General features: G+C 49.3%; 1 protein-coding gene across 1 annotated transcript in view; it reads left to right on the forward strand.

Moving 5' to 3' along the window:
* Positions 1-610: 610 nt before the first annotated feature.
* The window catches only part of BCKDHB (branched chain keto acid dehydrogenase E1 subunit beta), a 135,378-nt gene continuing 116,249 nt past the window's right edge, over positions 611-19,739 (forward strand). The window contains exons 1-4 of the mRNA XM_029047545.1: positions 611-715; positions 9,628-9,705; positions 13,724-13,792; positions 18,812-18,945. Of these exons, the coding sequence (XP_028903378.1) occupies positions 9,642-9,705; positions 13,724-13,792; positions 18,812-18,945 (267 nt within the window). The 5' untranslated portion in view covers positions 611-715; positions 9,628-9,641. The remainder of the gene's footprint in view (positions 716-9,627; positions 9,706-13,723; positions 13,793-18,811; positions 18,946-19,739) is intronic.

A 19,739-nucleotide genomic window follows, 5' to 3' on the forward strand; every position in this document is an offset into this window, starting at 1 on the left:
CCTGAGCCTGGCTGAGCATCATTTAGATCGTTTAGACCGGGAACCCGTCACTGGGCCTCTCTCTGTTGCCCAACTGTCCGTTCCGAGCGCTCAGGCCAATGCTCCGCGCCGAATGGGCGCTCAATAAATAGCCCGAACGAATGATTATAAATCCCCTCGCGCGCCTATTAGCGGGAACCCGGTAGCGCCCGGCCGGTCCCCGCGCGCATGCGCACTGCGAAGGGAGCGAGCGAGCCCCCCCCCTCCCTCGCCGGGATTCCGAGCCGTGATTGGCCGGCGCCGGGGAGCCGTCCGTCCAATGGGAGCGCGGGAAGGGCGCCCCACCCTCCGGGAAGCCCCGCCCCCTCGGCGATCAGCCAATAGGGGCGCGCGACGGGCGTCCCGCCCACCGGGAAGCCCCCGCCCCCTCGTCGATCGACCAATGGGAGCGCGCGACGGGCGTCCTGCCCCCTCGGAAGCCCCGCCCCTCGGGCGCGTGCGGTCGGTCGTAGCTCGCGGGGCCTGGCAGGCGCGCGGATGGCGGCGGGCGCGGCGGCCGTTCGGGGCGGCGCGCGGGCGGCCGGGCTCCCGCTGGCGGGGGCGGCCCGGCTCTGGTGGTCGTCGCCGCCGCCGCCGCTGCTGCTGCGGGCCGCCCGCGGGGGCGGCGATCGCGCGGGCCCCAGGCGGCGGGTGGCGCACTTCACCTTCCAGCCGGACCCGGAGACCAAGCAGTACGGTGAGCGCGGACTCCCCCCCTCAGCCCCGCCCCCTTCGGAGCCCTGCCCGCGCAGCGCCAATCAGAGAGCGCCTCTCCCTTAGCCCCGCCCCTCGTAGCCACGCCCACACAGCCTCCAATCAGAGAGTCCCATTTCCGTAGCCCCGCCCCTCCGGCCCCGCCCTTCGCAGCCACGCCCACACATCCTCCAATCAGAGCCCTTTCCCGTAACCACGCCCCTGGTAGCCACGCCCACACACCCTCCAATCAGAGTCCACCTCCCGTAGCCCCGCCCAGTTAGCCCCGCCCTTCGCAGCCACGCCCACACGGCCTCCAATCAGAGAGCCCCATTTCCGTAGCCCCGCCCCTCGTAGCCACGCCCACACATCATCCAATCAGAGAGCCCCCCGTGGCCCCGCCCCCTTGGCCCCGCCCCTCGTAGCCGCACCAGAGCAGCGCCAATCAGAGAGCTCCTTTCCCATTGCCCCGCCCCCTTCGTGGCCACGCCCACACGGCCTCCAATCAGAGCGCTCCTCTCCCAAGCCCCGCCCCCTCAGCCCCGCCCCTCCGAGCCACGCCCACACAGCCTCCAATCAGAGAGCCCCTTTCCCGTACCCCCGCCCCCTTAGCCCCGCCCCTCGAAGCCTAACCAGCGCAGCGCCAATCAAAAAGCCCCTTTCCAGTAGCCACGCCCCCTCAGCCCTGCCCCTCGTGGCCACGCCCACACCTCCTCCAATCAGTGCGTCCCTTTCCCGTAGCCCCGCCCCCCTTAGCCCCGCCCACACAGCCTCCATCCAATCGGAGAGCCCCCTTTCCGTAGCCCCGCCCCCTCAGCCGAGCTCAGCTCCAATAAATGGCGGTATTTAATAATAATGTCGGTATCCGTTAAGCGCTTACTATGTGCCGAGCACCGTTCTAAGCGCTGGGGGAGATACGGGGTCATCGGGTTGTCCCGCGGGAGGCTCACGGTCTTCATCCCCATTTCCCAGATGAGGTCACTGAGGCCCAGAGAAGTGAAGTGACTCGCCCACGGTCCCACAGCTGACAAGGGGCGGATTCGAACCCACGACCTCTGACTCCCAAGCCCGGGCTCTTTCCACCGAGCCACGTGACGTGCCGAGCACTGTCCTAAGCGCTGGGGGATACGAGGTGATCAGGTTGTCCCTCGTGGGGCTCGCGGTTGGAATCCCCATTTTACAGATGAGGTCACTGAGGCCCAGTAGTAGTTACTGAGCACTAGCTGGTGTCTATTTATTGCTATTGTTCTCGTCCGTCCGTCTCCCCCGATTAGACCGTGCGCCCGTCGTAGGGCGGGGACCGTCTCTGTCCGTTGCCGATCTGTCCGTTCCAAGCGCTCGGTCCAGTGCTCTGCACATAGTAAGCGCTCAATAAATACTATTGAATGAATGAATGAATGAATGAATGGTGTCCTGAGCACTTGCCCCGTGCGGCGGGCGGGTACGGTAGTCGACGGGATCCCGTGTACTCCTTCCCTTCTCAGCCTCAAGCCGAAGCAAGAGGGAATTAGAGAAACTCGGCCGTGCCGGGACTAGTGACGATCCCAATGATGATGTTAATAACGTTGGCATTTGTTAAGCGCTTACTGTGTGCAGAGCACTGTTCTAAGCGCCGGGGTATTCAAGGTAATCGGCTTGTCCCACGTGAGGCTCACGGTCTTGATCCCCATTTTACAGAGGAGGGAACTGGGGCCCAGAGAAGTGAAGTGACTCGCCCACAGGCACACAGCTGACACGTGGCAGAGCCGGGATTCGAACCCGTGACCCCCGACTCCCAAGCCCGGGCTCCGTGCCTCGGTCCCCTCGTCTGTGAGATGGGGCCTAATTCCGTGGGACGTGGCCCGTATCCAACCCGATCGGCTTGCGTCTCCCCCGACTCTTACGGCGCAAAGTAGGCGCTTAACAAATACCATTGTTATCGTTATCATCATTTTTTATCATTAAGCCATCGCCTTTCGTTAAGCGGCAGAGGGAAACAGCCGAATGCAAACGATAGATCACCGTCGCCACGACGGTCCTCTTCCGCGTCACCGTTAGACGAGGTCGGTAGACTGAAGAATCAACAATGCTTCCGTTGTTTGCAAAGAGCCGGAGCACTGTTGATTGTGAACCACTCGGGGCCTTTAAAGGAAACAGAACCGAGTGCGAACAATATATAATGATAACAGACGATCCTCAGTGTCATCGAACTAGGCGGACGGTCCGCGGAGAAGGAAGCCTCGTTGACTGTTGGCCACTGAAGGCATTTAAAGGAGAACCAAGAGCAAGCAATATATAATAACGATCGTCGGTATCATTGAAGTAGGCGGACGGTCCGCGGAGAGGAAGCCTCGTTGACTGTTGACCACTTAAGGCATTTAAAGGAAACCCGAACCCAGAGCAAGCAATATGAAATGATAACAACAGTCGTCGCTATCGCTGAACTAGGCGGACGGTCCGCGGAGAGGGAAGCCTCGTTGACTGTTGACCACTTAAGGCATTTAAAGGAAACCCAACCAACAGCAGACAGTATTTAATGATAACGATCGTCGGTATCATTGAACTAGGCGGACGGTCCGCGGAGAAGGAAGCCTCGTTGACTGTTGACCACTTAAGGCATTTAAAGGAAACCCGAACCCGGAGCAAGCAATATGAAATGATAATAACAGTCGTCGGTATCACTGAACTAGGCGGACGGTCCGCGGAGAAGGAAGCCTCGTTGACTGTTGACCACTTAAGGCATTTAAAGGAAACCCGAACCCAGAGCAAGCAATATGAAATGATAATAACAGTCGTCGGTATCACTGACCTAGGCGGACGGTCTGCGGAGAAGGAAGCCTGTTGACTGTTGACCACTTAAGGCATTTAAAGGAAACCCGAACCCAGAGCAAACAATATTTAATGATAACTATTGGCAGTATCCTTGAACTAGGTGGACGGTCTGCAGAGAAGGAAGCCTTGTTGATTGTTGACCACTGAAGGCATTTAAAGGAGAACCAAGGGCAAACAATGTATGATGATAACAACAATCATCGGTATCATTGAATTAGGTGGACAGTCTGCCGAGAAGGAAGCCTTGTTGATTGTTGACCACTTAAGGCATTTAAAGGACAATAGATAATGATGACAACAATCCTCGGTATCATTGAATTAGGTGGACAGTCTGCCGAGAGGGAAGCCTTATTGATTGGTGACCACTTAAGGCATTTAAAGGACAATAGATAATGATGACAACAATCCTCGGTATCATTGAATTAGGTGGACGGTCTGCAGAGAGGGAAGCCTTGTTGATTGGTGACCACTTAAGGCATTTAAAGGAAACCCGAACCCAGAGCAGACAATATTTAATGATAACGATCGTCGGTATCATTGAACTAGGTGGACGGTCCGCAGAGAAGGAAGCCTCGTGGATTGTTGACACTTACGGCGTTTAAAGGAGAGCCAAGAGCGAACGATACATAATGATAACGACAATCCTCGGTATCACTGAACTAGGTGGACGGTCTGCGGAGAAGGAAGCCTGGTCGAACGTTGACCACTTAAGACGTTTAAAGGGGCCAACGTACAAACCGTGACAGTAATGACGATAACTGTGGCAATTGTAAAGTGCTTCCGTGTGGCCGGCGCTAGGCCTGCCTGCTTCCCCAGGGAGTCCGTGCCACCCGGGCTACCGTTGGCCCGTACGATTTACCCTCTTCAGCTGACCCCTTGCAAGTGATACGGGCATCACGTTATTGATGTGTAAAGCTCCTCTTTGGAAGCGATCATTTTGTCCAATGATACCCGTTAAGCGCTCGCTACGTGCCGGGTGTCATGCTAGGTGCCGGGGTCGACACGAGCTAATTGGGTTGGACTCGGTCCGTGTCCCGCGTGGGGCTCAGGGTGGCAATCCCCACTTTGGAGATTCATTCAGTCGTATCTATTGAGCGCTTACTATGTGCAGAGCACTGTACTAAGCGCTTGGGATGGACAAATCGGCAACAGATAGAGACGGTCCCTGCCCTCTGAGGGCTTACGGTCTAATCGGGGGAGACGGGCAGACGAGAACAGTGGCGATGAATAGAGTCGAGGGGAAGAACATCTCCTAAAAACAATGGCAAATAAATAGAATCAGGGTGACGTACATCTCATCAAACAAAATAAATAGGGGGCTCAGGCTGAGAGAAGTGGAGGTCACCCAGCAGACAAGTGGTGGAGCGGGGATTAGAACTCAGGAACTGAGACCCCAGAGAAGTGAAGAGACTTGCCCAAGGTCACACGGCAGAGAGTGGGGCGGAGCTGGGATTAGAACCCGCGTCCTTGGGACTCCCGGGCCCGTGCTCCATCCCCTAAGCCACGCTGCTTCTAGAACAGGTGGTCGTTGCACAGTGCATTAATCTCCCGTTCACGTCAGTTAAAAGTGCTTCAAAAGTGGAGGGAAGGGAAGATGTTTGAGTCAAGGTAAGTTGAGGAGGAGTTACGGAATCAGAGCGTTATCTTGAAGTGATCAAATCCCGGAAGAAATATTCAAAATTCATCAGCTCCGTTGCCTATCGCAATGATGGCACTTGTTAAGCGCTTACTACGTGCCAAGCACTGTCCTAAGCGCTGGGGGGCGGGGGATACAAGGTTATCAGGTTGGGGCTCCCAGTCTTAATCCCCATTTTACAGAAGAGGTAACCGAGGCCCAGAGAAGTGACTTGCCCCAAGTCACAGAGCTGACAAGTGGAGGAGCCGGGATTAGAACCCCTGACCTCTGCCTCCCAAGCCCGGGCTCTTTCCACTGAGCCACGAAACAGCTTCCAGGCAACCCGGATCGGTTCAGATCTTCATCGGAAGGACGGTGATAACAGGCCGGTGACGAGGGGGAAGAGTAATCGAGAGACTGCAGTTCTGCAGCGGCAAAGATTTTTTCCCCTCTAAATTAAATATTAAATTGCGGTATTGGTTAAACGCTCACTATGTGCCAAGCTCTGTTCTAAACACGGGGAGAGATACAGAGTAATCGGGGGGGTTCACGGTCTAAGCGGGAGGGAGAACAGGTAGTGAATCCTCATTTTGCAGATGAGGGAACTGAGGGTCAAGGAAGTGAAGTGACCGGCCCAAGGTCGCGCAGCCGGGAGATGGCGGCGCTGGGGTCGGGCCCAAGTCCTCCGCTTCCCAGGCCTGGCCTCTTTCCAACAGGGCCAGGCTGCTTCCCGGGCAGCTTTGAAAACAGGCAGTTGGGGGCTTAAAATTCCAGAATAGAAGGAGAGCGAGAGGATTGGCAGTGGACCCAGGAGAAGAGATGAAACAACAGAAACAGCCAAACCGGGTTAAAGGTAGAGACGAATGCACAGAATCAAACCGAAAAGGCAGACCTGCTGCCTGCCTAGAGGAGATCAGGGCTTCTCCCAGGAGAGGATACCGGATTGAAGGTCACAAAATCACCAAGGATGTGGGCCTGGTTGAACTTGGAACAGTGCTTTTGCACATAGGAAGCGCTTAACAGATGCCAACGTTATTATTATTATTATTACATCCCAGACATATCAGGACTGATAGGCCCCCGTTGAAGCTTGGAGGTTACAGGGTCAATCCAAAAAGAGATACCAGAGGACCTGGGTTCTAATACTCTGCCACTTGTGTGCTGTGTGACTTCGGGCAAGTCACTTCACTGCTCTGTGCCTCAGTTCCCTCATCTAGAAAATGGAGATTAAGACTGTGAGCCCCATGTAAGCCCCCCTCTTTTCCTCAGCTCCCCCTTCCCGTCGCCCCGACTCGCTCCCTTTGCCCTACCCCCGTCCCTGCCCTACGACACTTGTGTCTCTATGTACATATATATAATTCTATTTATCGATAATTAATGCCTGTTGGCTCGTTTTGATGTGTATATATATATATATCTATGATTCCGTTTACATGGATGCCTGCTTACTTGTTTTGATGTCTGTCTCCCCCCTTCTAGACTGTGAGCCCGTCACGGGCAGGGATCGTCTCTCTTTGTTGCCGAACTGTACTTTCCGAGCTCTTCGTACGGTGCTCTGCGCACAGTAAGCGCTCCGTAAATACGAATGAGTGACCGGGACTGCAGCCAACCAGATTAATTTGTATCTACCGCGGTGCTTAGTACAGTGCTTGGCACACAGTAAGCCCTTACCAAATATCATTAAAAAAAAATATAGCGTTTTCACCCAGTGAGCGAAACACCCCTCGAATTCATTGCCTCGGAAATGTGTGCAAATAAACAGCAGAGCAGAAGTGCAGAGGGCTGAGATTTTTCTTTAGAAGGAAAGATAATGAAAAACTGGGGGGAAGGCAAATTTTTTTTTAGTATATTAACATTCTCCTGGAGCACGTTCAGTCCCGAGCGAAATTTCTGCAATTTTTGTGGGTTCGCTCAATGCGAATTGTTTATGGGCCTACTACCCTCTTGTGCCTCGCACAGAATCCGTCTCCTCTTCGACCTTTCTCTAGGATGTGACTGCGGTATAAACCGTGACCTTCAGCAGATGTTTTTGGTTTCATCTTAGTTAAGAATCACGGGGGTTTCAGAAAGGCAACTAGCACCAACATTCGGTTATAAATTCCGCAGTAGACGCGGCGATTCACTCATTCGGTCGTATTTACTGAGCGCTTACTGCGTGCGGAGCACTGTACTGAGCGCTTGGATAGTTCAGTTCGGCTACAGATAGAGCCCGACAACGGGCTCACAGTCTAGAAGTGCCGGACTACCGCATCGTTCGTTGTGGGCAGGGAGTGTGTCTCTTTATTGTTATTTCGTATTCTCCCGAGCGCTTAGTACAGTGCTTTGCACACGGGGAAGCACTCGGTAAATACGACTGAATGAATGAGTGACTGCTTCAGCCTCCTCGCTAACTCCCTTGCCCCCCCCGTCTCTCCCCTCTGCAGTCCATACTTCACTCTGCTGCCTGGATCATTTTTCAAAAAGAGCGTTTTATCCCTATCTCCCCACTCCTTAAAACCTCCCAGGGGTCGGCTCCTCCACTTCCACGTGAAACGGAGACTCCTTACCCTCGGCTTGACTTCTCTGTGCCGCTCTTCTCATCTGTAAAATGGGGATAAAGACCGTGAGCCCCACATGGGACAACCTGATTGCCTCGTATCTACCCCAGCGCTTAGAACAGTGCTTGGCACATAGTAAGCGCTCAACAAATGCCATCATTATCATCAGCTTGAAGGCCCTTGATCGGTTCTCTCCCTTCCACCCTGTCTCGCCGAATTCCCCCCGCAACCCACTCTACACCCTCCACTTCCGTAACGCCAACCTACTCTCTGTACCTCGTGCTCACCGACCCCGAAATCCCCCCCCGCCTCAGACGGAGGCTGGATGGGCATTTTTGGAGGGCTCGAGGAGCCCGACCGAGAGCTCACCTCCTCCAGGAGGCCTTCCCAGACTGAGCTTCCCCTTTTCGCTCTGCTCCCCCTCCGCCCTCTGCTCCCTCCCCCTTCCCCCCTTCCCCTCCCCTCAGCAAAGCCCCCTTTCCCTCTTCTCCTCCCCCTCCCTTCCCCTCCCCTCAACACTGGGCTCATTTGTATTTATTTTTATGACCCTATTTATTTTGTTATTGAGGTGTCCATCCCCTTCATTCTATTTATCGTGATTATATTCTTTTGTTTTCGTCCGTCTGTCTCCCCCGCTCAGACTGTGAGCCCGTCATTGGACAGGGATGGTCTCTATCTGTTGCCGAATTGTATCTTCCAAGCGCTTAGTCCAGTGCTGTACACATAGTAAGCGCTCAATAAATACTGTTGAATGAATGAATGAATTTGGGTGATTTTATCAATTCCTGTATCTTAGCAATCATTGAACTCCGCGCGCGTTTCCTCTGGTAGGCTAGGGACTTCCATCTCTGTCAGGCTTAGATCAATATTAGATCGATCTGTTTATCATTTTAGGAACTTTTATTTGTAGGCAGCCTCTCGCCAGGGTAAAATAATGACAAAAATATGCGCTCATATGCTAGCAAAGCATGGCATCCAATGGCTGGAAGTACAGAAATTTGTTATCTGGTAAAGTAGCAAGTCTTTTTCGTGAATTTTAGATTAAAGGTGACTCCCTATGATACTCGACTTCAGGGGAGAATTTTCTTCTTCAGTGAATATATTCAATGCTCTCTACGCTCTTATTATAGAAACAATCGTTTGAAACCTTTGTCTGATTTTGTGTCCTATGTGTTTCCTTGCCAGGTTTTCTTCTTGATAAATAGCATCTCTTTGGGCCTGTGTAAAATCTATATAATCCGTGTCCTGTAGATGTCCGATCAGAATCGTGACGCGACTCGCCAGAAATATTTTCTCTGACTTTGGCATTCTCTTTGTTGGTCTTCTGTGCAAAAGCATTTAGCACAGTGCTCTGCATACAGTAAGCGCTCGATAAATACGACTGAATGAATCTGGACCGCTTCTCTGACGCTTTCTTTGTAGCCTTCTGTGGTAGAAGCTCATTTCCCCTAATCCCACAATTTGGTTTTAGAATTTCATACAGCGTCAGTGCCCTAAATCCCAAGTTCAAAGCACCATCACACTGTGCTTTTTTTTCTTTAATTAATTGATCGATAGCATTTTTTGAATACTTATTCCGTCCAGAGCACTGTACTAAGCGCTTATGAGAGTTGATAGACATGATCTCTGCCCTCAAAGATTTTACAATCCAACAGCGACACCAAAAACCTCTCAGTCACAAAGTGAAGTGGGTATATTTGGCACTGCCTTTGTGCGTCTTTGAGCTTGTTGCCGCCTAGAAAATCATTTGGGGGTCATCGTTACCCTCACAGGAGTTTACTGAGCACTTACCGTGTGCAGAGCGCTGTACTAAGCACTTGGGAGACTGCAGTCCAATAGAGTTGGTAGTCATGTTTACCCACTATGAGTTTATAGTCTAGAGGGGATCCATTTGTTTTATTTTTCAATGTTGTAAATGAAATGATTGAAACTTTTTTATTTTTAATCCTACAGGAGAAACCCAGAAAATGAATCTCTTCCAGTCAGTCTCAAGTGCCTTGGATAACTCACTGGCCAAAGATCCCACTGCAGGTAGAGTGTCCTATTGTTTCTCCGATGCTGTGAAAGCCTTGGCTGAACAAGATCAATCAATCCATCGGTGATATTTATTGAGTGCTCACTATGTGCAGAACACTGTACTAAGTGCTTGGGAGAGTACAGTATAGCAGAATTAGCAGACAAGTTCCCTGCCCATAAAGAGTTTACTATCCTGAGGCCCTGGGGGAGGGTGGGGAAGTTTTCTGGCAGTCATTCGTTTATTACAATAAAAGGCCACAAAACAAATAAGCCAAATTGGGGAGAATATGTATACTGTTATATTTTTATCTATAAAAGGCCACAATAAAAGGCCACAAAACAAGCCAAACTGGGGAGAATATGTATGTTTATTGTTATATTTTTATCTATTTATTGTTATATTTTACTCTCCCAAGTGCTTTGTATAGTGCTCTGCACACAGTAAGCACTCAATACATGCGATTGAATGAATGAATGGATACTGTGGAAATTTGAGACTCTTTGGAGTTTGTTTGCCAATTTATCCCTGACCTTCCCCCTCAGAAGCCATTACATTCACCTGAAATTTCCTTCATATGCAGATGAGGACTATTTGATTGTGCCTTTCAATTTAATGTTTAAAATGTGCAGAATGTGTGCAGAAAAAAATAAGATTATGACTATCAGAGGAGCAAGCACTATAATTAGGGAGTAAGCGTTTCTTCTTATAAGTTGCTAGTCCCTAGGAAAGCTGACATATTCCAGCCAGGCGCAGTCCATAAACCTGTTATTAATAATAATAATAATAATAATGATAGTGGTACTTGTTAAGCGCTTACTATGTGCCGAGCACGTTTCTAAGTGCATCCTCAGTCGTCGCCATCGGTGGTTCTTTCGACTTCCAGACTAAACACAGTGTTTTGTTCTCTGTCTGAAAAGTATTCCAGCTGACTGTGGCTGACTGTAAATGTTAGAGCCCCAGAATTAAGGCTTCTTCCCCCGGAGTCAGCCGTAGTTCTAAAGCAAGACCACTCGGGTTTCGTAATGGGGCAGAGGATGGTTTAAAGCCAGGGGTTCATTCAATATTATTCCTCCGGGTGAGTCCCGAAAAACAAATTGGCTTTGTTCATTCAATATTTGTTGCGCTCATAAACAAAAACATGTAAGGTTTTTATTTCCAAAAAAAGCACGGTCGATTCCTCTAATTGTCGCTCTGACACCGCTCTTGTTTTCGGCTAGAGAGGTTATTTTGGGGATGGAAAGAAACCGGTCCAAGTTATGTTTAAAGTAGAAGTATGTCCACCCAGAACATCTGACACTTTAGACTGCTCTCTTTTAAAGAGATACAGTTAGGGATACAGGAGTCAAATTTCTGGAAGTCTGGAACAGAAATCTTGGTCCTGGCTCTTGGATTCACTTCTTTTTTTTTATGGTACTTGTTAAGTGCCATACACTGTTCTGAGCACTGGAGTAGATACACAGGGATCACGGTCTAGGAGGGAATTGAATCGAATCCCCATTTTACAGAGGAGGAAACTACCCGAGGTCACACAGCTGACAAGTATAGGAACCCGGATTAGAATCCAGGTCCTCTGACTGCGAGGCCCACGCTCTTTCCACTAGGCCACGCTGCTTCCTTAGAGAGTCGGAGCTCATGGGTTTGAATCCGGGCTCTGCCATTTGTCAGCTGTGTGACTGTGGGCAAGTCACTTCACTTCTCTGTGCCCCAGTGACTTCATCTGTAAAATGGGGATTAACTGCGAGCCTCACGGGGGACAACCTGCTGACCCTGTATCTACCCCGGTGCTTAGAACAGTGCTCTGCACGTAGTAAGCGCTTAACAAATACCGACGTTATTATTATTATTCCTTGTACTTCCGGGTTAGTATCCAGTCCGTGTATGCTAACAGCTCGAGAAATTATCTGCTATCTTGGGAGTATGGAGCCTATTGAGTTATCAGCCAGCTGCTTCGAGAGGATTTTCCTCTTCCGACCGTGGCTGCCCTTCACTCCTATCAATAGCAGATCTCTCTACTGAAATGAGAAGTCTAGAAGTCCGGTCGGGATGGCAGGGAACATGTCTGCCAACTCTTTTGTATTGTACTCTCCCGAGCGGTTAGTACATAGTAAGCACTCAGTAAATCCCACTGAATGAATGAAAGTAACCGAAGCTACTTGGTAGAGTCACATTCTATTCAGTAGTGGCTAGCTAATTTTATAATGAATCATTGAAGTAATTAGTGAATTATTCCCTTGAATTATTAATTCCAGCTGAAATAACCAAGCCAAACTAGGCAGAAACGAGGCAGAAACTACAATAGAATTCTGGCCATCTTTCCTTTCATCCATTTATAATAATATCATTTCCTTTTCGTATCGCACCTTTAGTTTTGCGAAGGGCTTCCAAATCCATTATTTCATTTTATCGCCACGACATCCCTGTGAGGCAGGTTTGAGTAGCTCCAATACAGATGAGGAAAGTGAGAGCCAGAGAAGTTCGGTGACTTGCCCAAGATCACGTGCTTCTACCCCTTAGCGCTTAGTACACGATGCTTGGCGCATAGTAAGCACTTAACAGATATCACAGTCATTGTTATCGTTACTATTCGGGAACCGAACCCAGATCTTCTGACTCTACCTCGTGTTGTAATGATAGTAATAATAATGATGATGATGACGATGGTATTTGTTAAGCGCTTACTATGTGATAGGCTCTTTGTTAGCATAGGAGTAGATACAAGTTAATCAGGTTGGGCAAAGTGGTTATCCCACATGGAGCTCACAGCCTTAATCCCCACTTTGCAGATGAGGTAACTGAGGCACAGAGAAGCTCAGTGATTTGCCAAGGGTCACACGCCAGACAAGTGGAGTCGGGATTAGAACCCAGGTCCTTCTGCCTCCCGATCCTGTGGATAATTGGGAATGTGGGACCTTTTAAGCATAGTGTTTCGTGACACTTTATTTCAGAGTATCTGTGGTAAACCTTTAGCTCTCAAAAGGAAGAACTGCAGACCCTAGCTGAACTTACCATCCCCTAACTAGGCTTAGGGCACTTTGCCATCTTAAGTCCTCTCCGTCTTCGTAGTGTCCTCCATTCCACAGATAAGATAGAATGCTTTTGTGTGTCAGGTTTGATTTCGATGTGTCAGAGTGACCCATCTGCTCTCTGAAATCCCGAGAATAACAAGCCTATGTTTACCGAAGCCTCTGCTTCAATAAATGCGTCTATTTACCGAGTGAGATGGCTCATAAAATATTTGCCTTCAGGTGATTTCATTAGCATTTCCCAAGCCTGAGTTAGGCTGATGAAGAGGTGCAGCGATCAGTCTCTCCTTTTTGAAAATTTCCAACCCAGGTGTGGGAGGATGGAGCGCTTTCTCAACGTGATTTCTTGACAGAACCACTCTCTAGCTACCGGATTTTCGGCACCAAGAGAATGGACCGAATGCTCTGTTTCTGCTGTCATTTAAAGTGTTGAAGCTGTGCTGTTTGGTTGAGCTCCTGCCAAGGCTGTTTCCTAGCTTTTTAGATGCGAGAGGTGAAACCGGACATGTTTCATCTCTCCTTTCCCGTGTTTGTGACTCGGAAACATGAGCACGACAGTAAAGATGATTTTTGTTTTCTCCCTTTCTCCCCAGCCAGAGGCTCTGTAGGAGTCAAGGGTCAGTGCCCGACACACCGTTTCTTGTCTTCTGGGTAATCGGCCGTGAATTATTCCTGGAGTGACAGGAACAGCCACCCTGTCCCCGTAGACAGCTTTTTCAAATATGTGGGACAAGTGCGTGTTTTAAAATGCTCCTCACCCCGGTCAGTTCTCCAAATAAAGCGGAGCCTGAAGAAATGTGATAATAAAAACCCTTTAGGATATCGACTTCAGCTTGTACCCCCCCATGTGGAAGGAATAATATAAATCATATGGCGTTGCTGAAACCGAGATGCTCTAGAATGTAAACCTGCTGTGCTAGTTTAGGGTACTTCATCTAAAAATAGGCTGGTCGATTATGTGGCTAAATGAATGGGATACGTTATGTAAAAGGATAATTTTATTTTTCAGTGATTTTTGGTGAAGATGTTGCCTTTGGTGGAGTGTTTCGTTGCACCGTCGGCTTACGAGATAAGTATGGTGAGTTTATTTTCTCTCTTTATGTAAAAGCAATGATCTGTAGTTCCTTCCGGTGAGACCTTTAAGCTAGAGGATATTTCTAGGACGGAGATGATTGTCCATTTTACTGGGGAGCCGTGACCCAGATTTCAGGACTCTTCCTAATAATGATAGTTATAATAATAATTGTGGTATTTAAGCGCTTACTATGTGCCAAGCACTGTTCTAAGTGATGGGAAAGAAACAAGATAATCAGGTCAAAGTCCCTGGCTCAAAAAGGGCTCACAGTCCTAAATAGGAAGGGGGAACAGGGATCGAATATCCATTTTACGCATGAGGTAACTGAGTCACAAAGAAGTAAAATGATTTGCCCAAGGTCACACAGCAAGCAAGTGGCGGAGCCAGGATTTATTGAGCGCTTACTGTGTGCAGGGTACTGGACCAAGTGATTAGGAGAGTACAATAGAACAATAAGCATTTTCTGGCCTCAGTGAGCTTACGGTCTAAAGGAGGTGCTTAAGTCTAGAGGACGAGACGAGTAACTGCTGTAACTGATTCTGGTCTGTCCTGCTTTGTTTAGAAAAGAGCAGGACATGATTACAACAACAGTTAAGGGTCTGAGAGAGGGGTGGGGGTGGGGGTCGTGGGTGGGTGAGGGGTGTGTGTGTGTGTGTAAGTGTGTGTACCTCCCTGGCTCTGGGTGTGTATGTGTCTTTCATTTTTTTTTCCCAGTCCCATACTCTAAGAACTCTGCCCCAATAAATAATAATAACAGTGATAATGATAATAGTGGTATTTCTTGAGTTCTCATTACATCCCAAGTCTTGTGTAATAATAATAATAATTATAATGATGGTATTTAAGTGCTTACTATGTGCCAAGCGCTGTTCTAAGCGCTGAGGAAGATTCAAGGCTATCAGGTTGTCCCACGCGGGGCTCACAAGTCTTAATCCTCATTTTGCAGATGAGGGAACTGAGGCACAGAGAAGTAAAGTGACTTGCCCAAAGTCACACAGCTGACAAGTGGTGGACCTCTGACTCCCAAACCCGGGCTCTTTCCACTAAGCCACGCTGCATCTACGTAGAAGAAGCAGCATACAAGAAGTGTCTCATAGATGCAAGATAATCAGATCAGACAGAATCCTTGTCCACATGGGGTTCACGGTCAAAGTGGGAGGAAGGACAGGCATTTAATCCCCATTTTACTGGGGAGGAACAGAGACCCAGAGAAGTTAAATGATTTGCCCAAGTCCCTGAGAAGAGGTGGGATTTCTCCCGGGCTCCAAGTTCTGGGCTTTTTCCACCAGGCCACGCTGCCTCTCCACATTCAACATGAAACGCTGGCATCCCCGACTTTCAACACCCCGAAATAAAGCTTAAAATGAAATCAAATGAAAGGTATCATCTTCTTTATTAGCCATCCGTCTGCCCGGGCACGCCCTACACAAGTGCGGGCTGAGACGGAGAGAAGGAGCAGGAGGGAATGAGGAGCCGCTCCGCTTTTAGGCTCCGGGGGGGGGGGGGGTTTCCTTCGGCCCACCCCGGAGTTGGCGTTCTTTTGCTCCCCGAAATGGAAATGGGGGCAAGCTGGGGCGCTGTGTTCTTTGGAAGCAGCTGTTGGCAGGCCTGTGAAAGAGGATTCTAAGTGCCAGGGTGATGCAGAAGTGAGAGGGAGTAGAGGAAATGAAAGGTTAGCCTGCCTCGGAGGAGATGTGATTTTATTGAGGCCTCGAAGGTGGGGAGAGTGATGATCTGTCAGATATGAAGAGGGAGGGCGTTCCAGGCCAGAGAGGATGCGGGCGAGAGGTCGGAGGCGAGACAGACGAGATCGAGGTACGGGGAATAGGTTGGCTTTAGAGGAGCGCGGGTACGGGCTGGGTTGTGGTAGGAGAGCGGTGAGGTGAGAGGTAGGAGGCGGCAACGGGATCGAGCTCTTTAAAGCCAATGCGAGAAGTTTCTGTTTGATACGGAGGTGGATGGGCAGCCGCTGGAGGTTTCTGAGGAATGGGGAAACGTGGCCTGAATGCTTTTGTAGAAAAATCATCCGGGCAGCAGATGGAAGAATGGACTGCAATGGGGAGAGTCAGGAGGCAGAGAGGAGCCTGAAGCAGTAATCAAGGCAGGGGATTCAGTCAGTTCTCTCCCTCCTTTTTCACCGCACTCATTTCCTATAGAACCCAACCTGCACACCCCAACCTACTCTCCGGACCTCAGTCTCGTCTGACTTGCCGCAGGTCCCTTGCCCGCGTCCCGGAACACCCTCCCCCTTCGTATCCTCCGGACCTCCGCTCTCCCCACCTTCAGAGCCGTCCTAAAATCACATCTCCTCCAAGAGGCCTTCCCGGCTAAAGCGTTTCCTCTATTTGCCCTCCTTTCTGCATCGCCTGTGCACTTGACTCTGTAGCCCTTATTATTATTATTACGGTGCCGTGAGTCATTTCCGACTCATAGCGACTCCACGGATATACTTTCTCCGGACCGTCCCGTCCTCTGCCGAAATCCTCACCCTTTCTAACGGTTCTTCCGTCGTCGCCGTCACGGTCTCTATCCGTCTAGCTGCTGGTCTGCCTCTTCCTTGTTTGCCCCGGACCTTTCCTAGCATTGGTGTCTTCTCTAGAGAATTAGTCCTCCCGATTATGTGTCCAAAATATGCTAATTTAAGTCGAGTCATTTGGCCTTCCAAAGACCACTTGGGTTTAATTTGCTCTAAAATCCATTTGTCTTTCGGGCGGTCCATGATATTCGCCAAAGCCTTCTCCAACACTACATTTCAAAAGAATCGATGCTTTTTCTATCCTGTTTTTCACTGCCCGGCTTTCGGGTCCGTAAGTTGTCACTGGAAACCTCATAGAATTGACAATTTGTATTTTTACCTCAGCACATTTTATGACTTTTTCCAGGCTCTTCATAGCAGGTCTTCCTAACGTTATGTGCCTGATATTCATCCTACCTCCAGCACTGATGTACATTTCCCCTATTGGTAATTTGTTTTAATGTCTGTCTCTCCCTCTAGACTATAAGTTCTTTGTGGGCAGGGAGCATCTACCAACTCTGTTGTATTGTACTCTCCCAAGTGTTTAGTGCAGAGCTTGGCCCACTTTAAGCACTCAATACATTTTTTTTTTCCCCCAGTGGTGCATACAAGCAAATCGGGTTGGACACAGTCCTTGTCCCACGTGGAGCTCATATTCTCAATCCCCATTTTACAGACGAGGCCCAGAGGAGTGAAGTGACTTGCCCAAGGTCACACAGCAGACAAGTGGCAGAGCTGAGAGTAGAACCCATGACCTTCTGATTCTCTTGTTAAGCACTTTCTATGTTTCAAATTTTGTTCTAAGCGCTGGGGTAAATACAAGTGAATTAGGTTAGACATCGTCCCTGTCCCACATGAGACATGCCATTGATTGAAACAGTTTGCAAATAAGCAGCTAATAGTTAGAGATGGTGACTTCTTGGGGTAAAAATCGCTCCTTTCCTACCCGCGAGCTTGATTTTATTCATAGATCTTCAATTCGGATCAGGGTGCTTTCCTTATAATACCCTCTTCCTGTTTATAGGCAGGGGAAGCTCATTCATTTTTCATGCCTCTGTCATCATTTTTCCTTCGCTTTGTAGGAAAGGGCACCGGGTTATGTAGATGGCGAAGCTGGGGCTATTTATAAAGCTGAGCAGGTTAATTGAAATCGACAGTTCCATGATGTCTTCCTCGGTGGCTGACGCACATCGGTGTTGTCTAGTACTGCGATGTCGCTTTTCCCCAGAGTCGAGAGTCAGCTTGAGGAATTTGTATGCTCCGGTTTGGAGCCGTTGACGCAGACACCGGGAGCCTTTTAAGGAACATCTCATTTCCATGCGAATGAAGGATGAGCTCAAATGGGCGCTTTTAGCGTGTTTACCTTCCGATTTCAGCTGTTCAGGACATCGGGCTCATGAGGGGAGCAAAAGAGCTAATCAGATTTCCTGCTCAACTGTTCATTTCCTGAGGGGCTAATGCCTTGCGAAGAGACTGTAGGTTGATTCCCGTTTTGCAGTAGGATGGCTTCTGCTCGTCCTCTTGTCATTGGTAACTCCGATCAATTCAGTCAATCGATCACCTCGGCCTCTTGTCTGCTGTGTGACCTTGGGCAAATCACTTCACTTCTCAGTTCCCTCATCTGTAAAATGAGGATTGAGACTGTGAGCCTCCCATCGGGCAGGGACCGTGTCCAACCCGATTTCCTTGGATCTACCCCAGGGCTTAGTATAGTGCCTGGCACATAGTGAGCGCTTAACAAATCCTATGATTACTTGGGACAGTGAAATACAAAAATCTCTGATGAATCTTCCAGCAGCTTGGAGGTGTGATGGTTCTTTGTTTCCTAATTTGATTCTTTTTTTTTTTTAAATGGTATTTGTTAAGCACTTACTATGTGCCCGACACTGTTCTAAGCACTGGGGTAGATACATCTTAATCAGGTTGGACACACTCCGTATCCCCCGTGGGGCTCACAGCCTTAGTCTTCATGTTACAGATGAGGTAACTGAGGCACAGAGACATTAAGTAATTTGCTCAAGGTTACACAGCAGACAAGTGGTGGAGCTGGGATTAGAACCCGGGTCCTTCTGACTCCCAGGTCCACGCTCTATCCACTAGACTACGCTGCTTCTCGAGCGTGGGAGTGTTGCTACGCGGGAGACCACAGTTCTGCACCGTTCCTGGTTTCTCTGGCAGATTGGAGACATCATTTGTGAAAAGTAGACAAGTAGAAACTTCAAAGGAAGCCAATTGTCACACCCAGGTCTTTAGCAGTGTCCAGAGCCACTAGCCGATGAAGGATTATTATCTGGTTTAAAGCTGGGCCAGCATTTCGGTATATGGTATTTTTTGAGCACTTTGTGCAGAGCACTGTTCTGAGCACTGAAAGAGTACAATAGCTTTGGTAGTTCCCTGCCCTCTAGGAGGGAGTCCTTGCAACTGAGTTGTTATATATTTGTAGATTTTTTTAAAAATTCCAAAGCTGTCTTAAGGATGTAGTATGAAGATTTCCTTTGTCTTTGAAGGTAAAGACAGAGTCTTCAATACCCCCTTGTGTGAACAAGGAATTGTTGGGTTCGGCATCGGAATCGCGGTCACCGGGGCTACTGCCATTGCGGAAATTCAGTTTGCCGATTATATCTTTCCGGCCTTTGATCAGGTAAGGGGACATTCACGACGACGAGCGTTTCTCGGAGTACGATGTTCATAAAGTAGTGTCTTCCAAAAGGATGGAGATTTAGTATCGTTAATATTATTAAGGTATTTGTTAAGCACTTACTAAAGCACTTTGCTAAGCTTACCCTTCTAAGCGCTGGAGTAGTTTCAGGTTAATCAGGCCTGACACAGTCCCTGTCCCACATGGGGCTGACAGTAAAAGTAGGAAGGAGAACGAGCATTGAATCCCCATTTTGCAGATGAGGAAACGGAGGCGGAGAGAAGTGAAGTGACCTGCCCAAAGCCACACAAGTGGCAGATCTGGGATTAGAACCCAGGTACTGGGACTCCCAGGCCCGGGCTCTTTCCGCTAAGCCACCCTACTCCTCGTTTACACAGTAATGGTTTCCTACAGTAATCGTTTCATTCTACCGGGCAAATTCTTACTGTCGCCTTCTCCGGGAGGACATTGCTCTGCCTTTAGGAGAAGTTAGTTATCCTCGCATTCTGGGGAAGGCCGTCAGCCAGTCAGTGGTATTTACTGAGCGGTTACTATGTGAAGAGCACTGGACTAAGCGCTTAGGAGAGTACAACACACACTGTAAAAGACACAGTGCCTGCCCACAAATGTGCTTACAGATTCGAGGGCGTCTGTATTCCCCCTCTAGACTGTAAGCTCGTTGAGGGTAGGGAATCTGTCTCTTTATGTTCCTTTGTCCTCTCCCGAGCACTTAGTACAGTGTCCTGCGCAGCGTAAGCACGCAATCGGTACGATCGAATGAACAATTGAACGAATGT

The sequence above is a fragment of the Ornithorhynchus anatinus genome, chromosome 19 (genome assembly GCF_004115215.2).
Source record: "Ornithorhynchus anatinus isolate Pmale09 chromosome 19, mOrnAna1.pri.v4, whole genome shotgun sequence".
In the NCBI taxonomy this organism is placed as follows: domain Eukaryota; kingdom Metazoa; phylum Chordata; class Mammalia; order Monotremata; family Ornithorhynchidae; genus Ornithorhynchus; species Ornithorhynchus anatinus.